This window comes from Vollenhovia emeryi, unplaced genomic scaffold, assembly GCF_000949405.1.
Source record: "Vollenhovia emeryi isolate VEMERY1.0 unplaced genomic scaffold, V.emery_V1.0 DF939273.1, whole genome shotgun sequence".
Taxonomy (NCBI): domain Eukaryota; kingdom Metazoa; phylum Arthropoda; class Insecta; order Hymenoptera; family Formicidae; genus Vollenhovia; species Vollenhovia emeryi.
Window position 1 is genome coordinate 258,842 of NW_011967093.1, and position 12,199 is coordinate 271,040.

General features: G+C 45.2%; 1 protein-coding gene across 1 annotated transcript in view; it reads right to left on the bottom strand.

The window, feature by feature from the left end:
• Positions 1 to 11,855, bottom strand: part of LOC105559418 (homeotic protein empty spiracles-like) — a 58,265-nt gene extending 46,410 nt beyond the window's left edge. The window contains exon 1 of the mRNA XM_012007677.1: positions 10,808 to 11,855. Coding sequence (XP_011863067.1) covers positions 10,808 to 11,726 — 919 coding nt within the window. The 5' untranslated portion in view covers positions 11,727 to 11,855. The remainder of the gene's footprint in view (positions 1 to 10,807) is intronic.
• Between the last annotated feature and the right edge of the window lie 344 nt (positions 11,856 to 12,199).

Genomic DNA, 12,199 nt, shown 5'->3' on the forward strand with positions numbered 1-12,199 from the left:
GGCATCTATTAGCCAGTCACAAGCTAGTGACTAGCTAGAACATCTATCTAGTCAGTACTATCTAACTACTAGCCTCTAAATCGAGCCGACTAGATTCATTTCTGCTCGGGTATACGTTGAGCTTTCAAGTATGTAATAGTTCTTCTTTCAAGAATAAATGGCTTTGGAATTATGTCGTTGCGCTTGTTATAACCGTATAATGATTTTAGAAACAAGAATACCATATTAAGGATAAAATATATTCCATACAAACTTATTTATTATTAATGTAAATAAACATTTCTGGCTAAAGAGAGCATTCCATGCTCAAATTAATGCAAATGGCGTTTAAGAATAAAAATATACGTGATTTAAGGATTCAGTTTTTTGTGTGTGTCTTTCCGTGTACTACTGGTTGCGAATATAAATTTTAGTTATTAACTGTAGAAGAGAGGGAGGGAGGGAGGGGGGGGGGAGAGAGAGAGAGAGAATTACAATCACAAAGGTTTTAAGAATTGCATTAATGCCGAAATTTCCGCGTATCGTATCTCGGAGGAATTCCCGTGGTATTAATTTCGACCGCGCAAAAAAGTTCATTAAGCGAGATTTGTTCTTTCGCGCTGAAATAACTCGCGTTATATCGATATACTACGGGGCCACGAGCGTCGGTAGCCGCGGGGAATATGCAATCACCGTCGTTGGCCTCCGCCAATTTATTTGCGTGCATTCTCATTGAAAGATACGCAATGCATAGGTAGCTCGATCACCTGCGCATTCATAATCACATTCCCGCATGAAAAATCGACGACGGAGCGTCGGTGTGCATTACCATCGCGCGAATATTCAAATGCACGGCGGTGCTCGTACGCGGTAGCGGTGCGAACTAAAAATAGCGCCAATTAGAATAACTCTCGTTTCGAGCGATCAAAAACTGGTTGCTCGCAGTTAAACGAGCGATCGGCCTGGCATTGCTGCGGGAGAATTAGAGATAAAGTGTCGAAAGATCAACAACAGGGTGTCGAGATGCAATATATAGTTTCGATCGTCGAAAGAATAACGTGTTTTCTTTGAGAAAGGAGGGTAAGAGCCTTTCCTGGCCATTACCAGCCTTTCAAAAAAAAAAAGAAAAAATCCGACAGAAAACGAAAAAAGAGAAAACGTTTACCCTACGTTTGGCGAAAAAGGCAATCGAGGGACCTATTGTCGATGGGCGTCCCGTAGAGATCCCAAGGCATTAGGGATAAAGAGCGTTTCAAGTACTACTGATTAAGTCGTTGTTGAGCCTTTGATGACTTTTCGGGTCTACGAGGCGGTAACCTTGTGCATGACACGCTTGTCTAGGAATAAAACTCATTTGTGTCGAAATATCTATGAATTTCTAAAAGGAGAATATTTGAGACTCGAGAAACAGCCTTCGGAGACTAAATAGGTTTTCGAACCCAATAGATCCTTTTATGCAAAGATGTCACGATCCAAAATAAGAACACGATATACAGGGTGTCCAGGAGGAAAGGTCAATATTTTGGAAGGTGATAGTATAACAAAATTCATTTGTGTCGAAATTTATGTATTTCTAAAAGGAGAATATTTGAAACTCGAGAAACAGCCTTCAGAGACTAAATAAGTTTTCGAACCCAATAGACTCTTCGTTTCGAAGATGTCACGATCCAAAATAAAAACATGATATACAGGGTGTCCAGGAGGAAAGGTCAATATTCTGGAAGGTAATAATATCCGTCATTTTAAGCAAAAAGGTTCATATAAAATATATCTCCTATTCCCCACTGTTTCCAAGATAGAGCTACTTGAATGTCTCGGGTATTTACTGTTTTTCTGTACACTCCACCCTTCATCCAACCTCGTAAACGTCCGCGGGAATTTACTCTTATACGTCTGTCGACTGTTGCGCTGATAACATTGTAGAAATGTTCAAAATGCCTCGCATGCATATTCAGAAATGTCGAACAAACGACACGCCACGTTCACGCAAGAGTTGAAAAATGCATTATTGCATTGTTGTTAACGGTGAAAGTTTTGAAAATTCATTATGATCTGTGAAAGATGCATCACTTGAACGATAAATATTAGAAATAGCACGTAGTATTTCTTTCTTGTCAGTAATTTCGCAACCGTACATTCAAGTAGTTCTATCTCGGAAACAGTGGAGAACGGGACACACATTTATACGAACATTTTTGCTTAAAATGGCCGATACTATCACCCCCCCAGAATATTGACCTTTCCTCCTGGGACACCGTGTAGAATTGTTGCACGAGAGGAACATTAATTATCAATTTCGGAAACAATTACGCCCGACGTTTCGTATTAGCCGTTTCACTTCGTTAATTTCCATATTATCGACGTTATGAGCGCAATCCCGCGTTTTACAAAATACACGTACATCATTCGCGAATAGGCCGAGACGTTCGTCTCAAGTTTTTTCATCGTATCCACTCAATTACCGTTGCTCGGTGTATTACCACCATATAGATATCATTTCAATTATCCGCATTTGCATGGAGGCGAAATTGCACAACACTGTTAGCCGTAATGACAGATCCAGATACACACGCAGCGATCCTTTCCGCGAACGTTTCTCCGCCACGGCAGCGCTGTTTTTCCTCTCGCGGCGTATTATAAGCGTAACCACAGTCCCGTCTTTCGTGTCTCTCGCGAAGCAAAAAGGGGAAAAGAAAAATGCAGGCTACTTAATAAGCCTCGGAGATCAATCTCGGAAATAGCCGCGCCTCGGCCGCTCTCGAGCGGCTTCTCCCCGGCTAATACGAACTTTCCGCAAGCGCTGTTGGCGCGAGTGCGGGGCATCCAGCGCGGAACACCACACGCAGATCCGCGCGTATTCACAATCGTGTCTTTCCGAGCCCGAGTGGATCTTCATTACAGGTAATTAGAGCCGCGCCGCCGCGCGATCGCGGTGGTCATTCACGCGGGACGGTCGTTACGACGTCCCGCGAGTCGAATTTTCCAAAGCGAGCGCAGGAAAAACATGTCGAACGCAATTTGCCGCCGGTGGTGATTAGTACCGGCGTGCAAGGACGGAGGTGCAATGAAAATAGCACGAAAAACCGAAGGATTTCCTCGCGAAACGACGAGCGACGGCCACGCGGCAGGGGAAAAAACCCCCGGGGAAACGCGCGGATTTTTCTCGCGCGAGAAGTCGTTCGCCTCTCGCCGTGTTGGGATACTCGACACGCGCGAGTCCCGCTTGGAAAAGTTTTTTTTTGCCAGCCGACGTAGCGTCGGGCGCTATCGAAGCAGGATTTGCAATCGGCGTTGCCGACTAAACGCGCCGTTAAACATAGCATTGTTTTCGCATCGCTGACGATTAGACTCCTCTCAAGGATGAGAGGCTGCCTGTTATCTGGAAAATCTCGGATGTAATTGCAACGGTAATACCTGCCGGCGTCGACAGTGGAATGTTCTCTACCGTGTTTAGCGATTGATTGGGTAAACGGAGATTGAAAATGAACTGTGAATTAACTGCGAGTTAACGGAGATTACATGTTACATCGGAGGAAAAAAACTCGTTGCTCTTTAAGTGCTTATGGGAAACGTTGTTTCAAATCTCTTCTCGGTACGAGAGACCTGCGGTCACTACGAGCAAAGATTTAGAGAGAAAAAGGAGGATAAAGATTAAAATTTTGTCTTTTTTTTTATTCAAAACTTCTCACTCGTCAATTCCGCTTCCTCAGCTATCGCGCCCGAATCGTAGCTTTTATTCCTCGACGCGGAAGAGCGCAATTGTGAATGGCTGATTATGACAAACGCGACTATTAAGCGCGATTCACGATTTTATCTTCGCATTTAACGCATTTAAGATAAAAGTCACTCTGCAACAGCCAAGATTTAATTCGCGATATCAGCGTCGGTTCTAAAAATCCGCGCGGGAGCGGGGCGGCGGGAAAAAAAACGCGCCGGGGGCAATTACTCGTTGCGGTAATGTCCGTCAACGTGGAGTGGCCGTGCGGGAGATTCAGCGAGGAGGAAGCACTCTTTGCGCCATTAAGAGCCTTTAAAGACGCTGGCAGGCAGGACTGAGAGCGAAATAGGCTGGAGAAAATAGTCAAAGACTCGCTTATCGAGACGGTTGCGCGTTCGCGCGCGCGCGCGACCGAGCGTGTATCCGTGCGAGATCGCCCGCGTGTATTCGGCCGTGAGTACGCGTGTGCTATGAAATAGCGGGAGAAGGGAGAATCTCTCGCTCTTCTCAACGGTAATTACCGATACCGACTAATTGCTAGATAAGCGGTTGCCCCTTCTACGTGACTAAAGCTCTCCGATCGGCTGCATCGCGGCGCGTCCCGGTGCTCTTGTTGCACCGAAACCCGATCACCGCGCGAGATTTCGCGCAGTTTCTAATATATAGGAGTATATTTATTACGGCAGTACTGCACAACGGTCTGTCTTGGGTACGCGTTATCGGGGTCAACGCTTCGGCGCTTATCGAATAATCACTGAAAACAAACCGGAAAAGCCGACGGGAAATATCTTAATTGATATCTGAGGGAGGGTCGCTTAGAGCCTCCAAAACAATAGATTCTCTGTAGATTCTAGACGGGAGCTTTTGAGAAAAGAGATTCACCGTTCTACGCTCTGCATTTATTCCTTCAATTTAATCGCGGGGGAAACCGCTCAGGGCATTGTGGTGTATAGATTTTTGCGGCATTACTGGGCATTACTAGGCATTTTTGGGCATTATAAAGATAAAAGAAGATCAAATAAGATCAAGCAGGATAAAACAAAATAAATAAGATAAAATAAGATAAAGTAATGCCCGCTGGGCATTAGTGGACATTGGTGTATGTACAAGATTTTGGTCAACGGTTTTCCCCTCGAATTTAATTTATATAGAAGCAGAATTCTTGCAAATCAAATGAGAACCGAGAATGCGAATTTTTAGGTCCGGGCGAGATATAGGTAGCCCAATAATTTTGACTGTAACGAATGTTGTTATACATTAAACTCTTGTACTGCGCACCCAACACCCTGCGTCGGCTCTCACTGCCTTCCTCTCTTTTCTTCTTTCATTTCCAATAATTTTAATCCGACACGTGAATTCACCTGCCGTTTTCCACCTGTCCTGCGCGCCTAAACTTCTTACGTATGTATTAAACCAAAGTAACATGAATAATGTTCATCCCAACATGTGTAGTATTGCCTCTCTTTCTCTCCCGTCGCTCTTTTCTTTCGGTTTCTAATTCCGTTGTGCTGTCCCAACACTTGATTGATTGTAAAGCTTGATTGTAAACTTGGCACTTTACTTTCGGCAAGAAAACTCCAATGTTACCTACTTTCATCAATATGCATTTCTTTCCGCTAAACCGTCCTTTCAAAAGGTTCATAACCATACCTTTCCATACCTTTTCTTCTCATGTCATTATCCCCTCCGGCGTTTTTCATGGATCGGTTCTTGCCTTCTAATACTTCCATCAATCTATTATGTTTACCATCTCACTGTCGTTTTATATGAAAGTGACAGAGGTGGACTCTATTTTTCCTCTAAAAATCTTTCCAGATTTTTCTAATGCAAAACACCTCATTTACGATCGCAAATTGCGATCGTTTTTAAATGCGGTTCAAATTTCTATGGAACGCCGAACTCTTCTCCAAATCTTCTTCTCACGATAGACTTTTTTGATTTTCTTTCTTTACTCTGTTCTGTTTTAATTACTATGTCTCACACGGTACTAAGTTCTCGCCGAAAATAGCTGTTTCTTCCGTATGATTCGTCGAATTCTTCGCAAACGTCATTTCTTCCGATCGTACTTTGAGTTACTTAAATTAACGTTTGTACAACTATAATTTTCCGAGGGGGAAACCGCTGATCAAAATCTTGCACTAATGCTCGATGGTTATTACTTTATCTTACTATCTTATTTTATCTTATTTATCTTGATTTATCTTGTTTCATATTTATAATACCCCAGCAAGGCCTAATGCCCAAACTAATGCCCAAAAATGCTAAGTAATGCTCAGTAATGGTGCAGATCTGTACACCACAATGCCCTAAGCGGTTTCCCCCTCGTAATTTTCCCAATTAATTTGTTGAAATTCTAGACTTTTGATCATTGCATTCTCGCTGACGCTGATTACAACGCATAAGAAGGAAAACAGTGTCTAAAAGTTACTTAGGTTAACGTTTGTACAAACATAATTTTCCGAGGGGGAAAACCGTTGACCAAAATCTTATACACCGATGCTCATTAATGCCCAATGGGCATTACTTCATCTTATCTTATCTTCAGGGTTGGGAAGTAACTCGTTACTTGTAACGAAGTTACAGTTACAGTTACTTTTTTTGGGTAACTCTAACTTAACTTGGTTACTTTCTCTACATCTGTAACTGTATCTTAACTCAGTTACATTATTTCGATAACTATAAGTAACTAATTCAATAGTTACATTAATAGTTACTTATATTTTCAACCTCCACAGATCGCATTGGGCCTTGCATTTGCGCATAAACGCCTTTATCGCCGCCTTACAATTCAAATGCAGATTCGATATTTTTATTTTTATTGCAAGGGAGTAACTGCAAAGTAACGATTCGTTACTTTTCGAGTAACTGTAACGCGTTACTTTTCAGAATTGGTAACTTGTAACTGTAACTCGTTACATTGTTAGCAAAGAAACTGTAACTGTAACTAGTTACTTTTATAAAGTAACTGTAACTCAACCCAACCCTGCTTATTTTATCTTATTTCATCTTTATAATAGCCCAGCAAGGCCTAATGCCCAAACTAACGCCCAATAATGGCTAATAATGGCTAACAATGGCTAGTAATGCCCAGTAATACCGCAAATCTGTACACGACTGTGCCCTAAGCGGTTTCCCCCGCGTAATTTTCCCAACTAATTTGTTGAAATTTTAGGCTTTTGATCATCGCATTCTCGCCGTCGCTGACTGCCACACGTAAGAGGAAACAAGAGTGCCCAAAAAAATGTGTGAAACGTCAAGGACTAATGTAGCATCTGAGCTTTTCTCAGGGGAAACTAGTTTCGTCTCCGCAGATGTATTTCTTTAGCGAGCGGCACGCCCCGTATACATGCCGATTGCGGTAAATTTATGATAATCGTCTTCTCTACCTGCCCGGGGACGCTCTATCTCCTCCGAGCTTGTCCGCCTCTTGTGGCCGGCCACGTAAGTAACGCTAAACGAGGCCTGTGTTGTCTGATTTCCGGCCGGTGTATCTTAAGTAGTTTGTAGGAAATTTGCGAAACACAGACTCTATCTCTCTGCTCGAAAGGGGTTCGATAAACTTGGCGCAAACCTATTTGGCTGATCAAATTGTGCTCCTCGCGGCGAGATTAAAGTAGATTCGTAATTTGCATTTTAAAATCAACAGTATCTAAAATAGGGGAAAGTCCCCTGCTATGAGGATAGACTCCTAATATGAGACAGCGGAGTTTCCGCTAAATTAATCGGCCGTCATCTGTTGGTTCCACCGTGAATTTATTGTCGTTAGATCGTGTAATCGTTGCGAAAAAAGATTTGTGGTTGAATTTGGACGTTGAAAACTTGCCCTCTCGCTATTTTCCTCTACTAATAATTTAAAGTCGACGCTCTCTTTAAAATGAGAATCCAGTTTGAGAATTGGTTTCAATTCTGAAACTCTTTTATTACGAGTCATTGATCAAATTACTATCCAGCAATATATATCGCGTAATTGATCAATGAGATACGTTTATCAAATGGCCGAAGATAAGACGATTACTATTGATTACCTAGCGAACCTCCAATGAGACTCAATGTGACCTCCCGGCAGTGTCGCACCCCTTCGCGTCATAAACATCAAATGTCTCCTCGTGGTACCACAGATTGTTCAATAATACATATTGGACGACAGAAATCGTTATCTCGGCGTAACCGATAAGCGGCATCATCCATCATAAAGTTGTGCATGCGTGCGCCCCAGCATCGCGCGAGCGAGACGGCCGAGCCGCGGGGTGTCGCGCGAGACGTCGCAAGAGCCGGGAACTCTCGGGCGCGACGATATTTCTTCTGTTTCCCATTAATAGTACGAACGGGCGATAGACGCGTAATTGGATTGGTGCTTGTATCAACGCGGGAAAATAAATTAATTATGAGAGAGAGAGAGACGCGGGAGCTACGACACTTGTTTTGCCCGGCGGCGTGGCGTAGCGCGTAGCGATAAGGAGCGACATACCAGTGGGACAACAACGTTACAAAATCCTAATTACGAAACGCTTGCGTAACGCGATGCGCGCGTCCGCGACAGGGATAATTATCAATGTTGTAAATGGGACGCGCGAGATCGAGAGATCGCGCGTCGATCGAGTTTCACTCGGCCCTGTCGGTCGCGGCGGCATTTACATGCGGCTCGATTTGATAACGCGCGGAGAGAGAAAAAAAAATGTGTGTCGTTGTCCTTTGACACGTCGCACTGGCACGAATACACTCGAGGCGGCCTCCGAGACAAATCGCCTCTCGTTAATATTGTTATATTTTCTATGCTTACACGCCGATCTCGCATGATCCGCGATAAGGAATGTGAATAGTAGTTTATTTACTTCGAGTAGCTTTCATGCCAGATAAATTACTACGCTTACAAAACCGATGCGAGTGTAATCGCGCCTACACGGATCCACCGCCGAAATCTCAAGGCGTACATTTTCAAGTTGTATATCCGGTGGCACTAAGCGAGGTCGAGTAAATTTTCTGGATCGCCTGGCTGTCGACGACGATCTCAGCTTACATATATAAACATTTCTCGGCAAACAGCGGTCGCTTTCGTATTAAAGAAAATTAATATTTTCACTGAAGTGACATTTAACATTCGCCGGCGTAAGTTCCAGTGAGTTACAACGAGTCAATCATTCACGGGAGAAATTTGACTAAATGTGTAAAGCCGGCGCCAGACGTGCAATTCGTAATTCCCGATTCGTGATTCGTGAAAATTTGTTATTCGACAGTTGTAAACTTTTACACTGTTCGCAATTCGCAGTATAACGTTCGTAATGTGTAATTCGTTGTTTCTCAACGCCAACGGCACACGATATTATTTTTCCTACTGGATCGTTTACAAGAGCCAATCAGGATTTAGCCTTAATTCACCCGATCTAAAACTCTGCATCCTTATTGGTTCTCGTAAGCAATCCAGTAGAAAAAAATAGTATCGTGCGCCGCTGGCTTTAGTTCGCATTACCTCGGCCGATTCAGAAACATTTGGCAATAGCATAGATGTTTAATTCTTTAACCTTAAAGCCTCATCTACAATGTACTTTTTGCGTCTAGTAACATTTTATATGAGCAAATTGAAACTCTTAACAAAATTGGTCAACAGAGTATCGTTGTACAATGTACAATTTATCGACTCGCACACAAATTTTTTAGACCTATTTATTGACCACAAAATAGATTGTTTCTAGACGCAGAGAGCGCGTTGTAGATTAGACTTAAGAACAGTTGGAAAGAGACAAAGGCAGAATTAGGATAAACTTACAATTAAGCGACGTCGGTGAAATCGGGCCCGCGTTGCATCGCGTAACCTTAGTTTAACTCACTCTTCGTCTCTTTCTAATTGTAAGACAAACAGAAACTGGAGCCTCAGGCCCGGTTTCACCAACGTCACTTAACTTTAAGCTTAGCTTTTAATTCATTCTTTGTCTCTTCCCTACTGTCACTTTGGACAGAGACAAACGCGAATTAATTCTTTTAAGTTCACCCTTTTGTGGGAAACGCCTTTCAACCGTTAGATTATATCAGCGTGATATCTCTAAAAATTCCTTGAAATTCATGCTTCATCTTGATTAAACACCGAATCTAACACTAGGCGCCTATTAAACTCCGTCGAGCGCTGAATTTTTAAAATTTCCCTCAACGAGAAAATATACGGGACGAGGGCCGGGATCGAACCGAGGACCCTACCATTACTAATCACTCGTGTTAGCACGGAGCTACACGTCACCTTAAAACGCAACGTGAATTAAACTAATAGCGAATTTGTTTGCTTGCACTGGTGCGCACTGAGTGCACACTAAGGCTTGTTTATAGTCAGTTCTTATATTTAACTTTGCCTTAAATACATGTTCAAAGAGTATTTAGTCAAAAAATAATCCGTGTAAACGTTGTACAGACCATTTTTCTGGATAAGAAATATTGCAAAAGGTATTTAAGATGATCTTTAAATGTATGAATTGACTGGAAACAAGGCTTAATGTGCATTCAGTGCGCACTAGTGCAACCAACCGAATTCGCTATAAAATTAAGGGTAAACGACGTTGATAAAAACGGACATTAGTTTCTCAAATCGCGTCAAGTTTTTTCCGAGGGGGAAACCGCTGACCAAAATCTTGTACACCAATGCCCACTAATGCCCAATTACTTTATCTTATTTTATCTTTATAATGCCCCAACTAATGCCCAAAAATTGCCTAGTAATGCCCAGTAATGTCGCAAATCTGTACACCACAATGCCCTCAGCGGTTTCCCCCTCGGTGTTTTCCCAAACGCGCTAACACGGCGTCTGCAATGAGACTTCGAGATTTACGAAAACGGCCAATCGTAATCGATTATTCTCGTCACGTTCGACTGCGATTAGTTTCTCACTGCGGCGTAAACGGTATAAAGGACACATTAGGGCTGTGTTCCGAACATATTCACAGCCAGTACTGAAAATCTATAGTGTACATAACGTAAACGCGTGCTAAATACCGTTGTGAAAACACATCGGTCAAACATAAACTGTGTTTGAAAAGTGTTTGCTGGCCTTGCGTATTTAACACAAGGCGTCTCCCTTAGAACGACATAAGAATTATTGAATAGAGCAGAGAAGCTTGAAGGACATACCTCCGGGGAATCTATGGGGAAAGATCCTCCCGTGCCTCGAGAGTAACCATGGGTACAGGGGATAGCTGTCTCTAGGCGGCTGATGAGGATGAGGCGGCGGATGCGGCCCACCGGGGGCTCCGCCGTGCGGATAAGGCCCGTGCGGCGGTCCGTGGGGCGCCGCGCCGTGATGCGCCTGGAGCGCGACCGCGATATTCGCCGCCTGGAAGTGCTGGGCCGCGGCCAAATTGGCCGCGAGCGCCAATTGCTGCGTGTGATACTCGTTCTGGCCGGCCTGCGGGCCCGCGGGACTGTGGGCGCCGGGCAGTGCGTACAGGGACTTGAGCTGCTCCGCAGCCATGACCGCGGCCGTCGCGGCGTTAGACGGCGGCGCGAGGTAGTTTGGGCTAGGCCTGACCACCCCCGGGGGCGGCTGGGGGTGCGAGCCGATCGGCGAGTCCCCGTGCGGTATCCTGTGCGGCGGGCTCGGACTGTTGTTGGGCGTGGAGCCGTCGCTGTGGCTGTGAACGGTCGTCCGAGCGAAGTCCAGGTGCGCCGCTGCCGAGAGATTGTGATGATGCGGGTGAACGTGATGGTTGACGGCGTGAAGATGATGGTGGCTGCCGGCGCCACCGATAACGACGCTGGCGTGCGACGGGGTCCGGCGTGAGTTCGGGTACGACTCGACGGAAGAACTCCGGGAAACAGGCCGATCGGAGCCCTCGGAATGCGCGCCGGGTGACCTCGTGGCCCGGCGCGCCCGTGGCGAGGACGAGCCCTCAACTATCTCCATCGACGGACTGCCATCGATCTCGACTCGCTGCTCCAGCCGATCCGCCTCGCGGCCGCCCTGCCCGCCGCCGACGATCGAGTCGATGCTAAAGCCGATCTTCGGCTTAGATGGCACCGGGACGATTGGCGTCGGCGCGAGCGGCATCATCGTACGATTATCGTACGCTTCCCAGGTGGACGACCCGCGGGACCAACGGATCTGCGAACGCTCAATCGTCGGGATTAGGTTCGCCGCGTCATCGCGGCCGCCCGCTTCCCCGAAGTCGCCCCTTCCTACGATCCAGCCAACGATCTACGTCAGCGGTTCTGGGCGCACTCGTTCCCTTTAAACGATATTAAATGAACGTCGCGACACATTAATCCTTGCCAGAAGGATCGCGATTTCAAAGTCCACGTCTCCTCGACTATGACTGTCAGCGTATCCGGGGTGTCCCGATTGTTTTCCTCTCGGAGTACTAATCTTCGCTCGATCACTACGCTCACCGAAGAGGTCCGTTACTCCGAACACACTGGATCGGCACCGGTCGCCTCGCGACAGACAATCGAGTCCCGGCTACTTGCTGACGCATCACTGGTATACGACGGACGTATCGCACATACGTAAACCCATCGTCCCGCAGG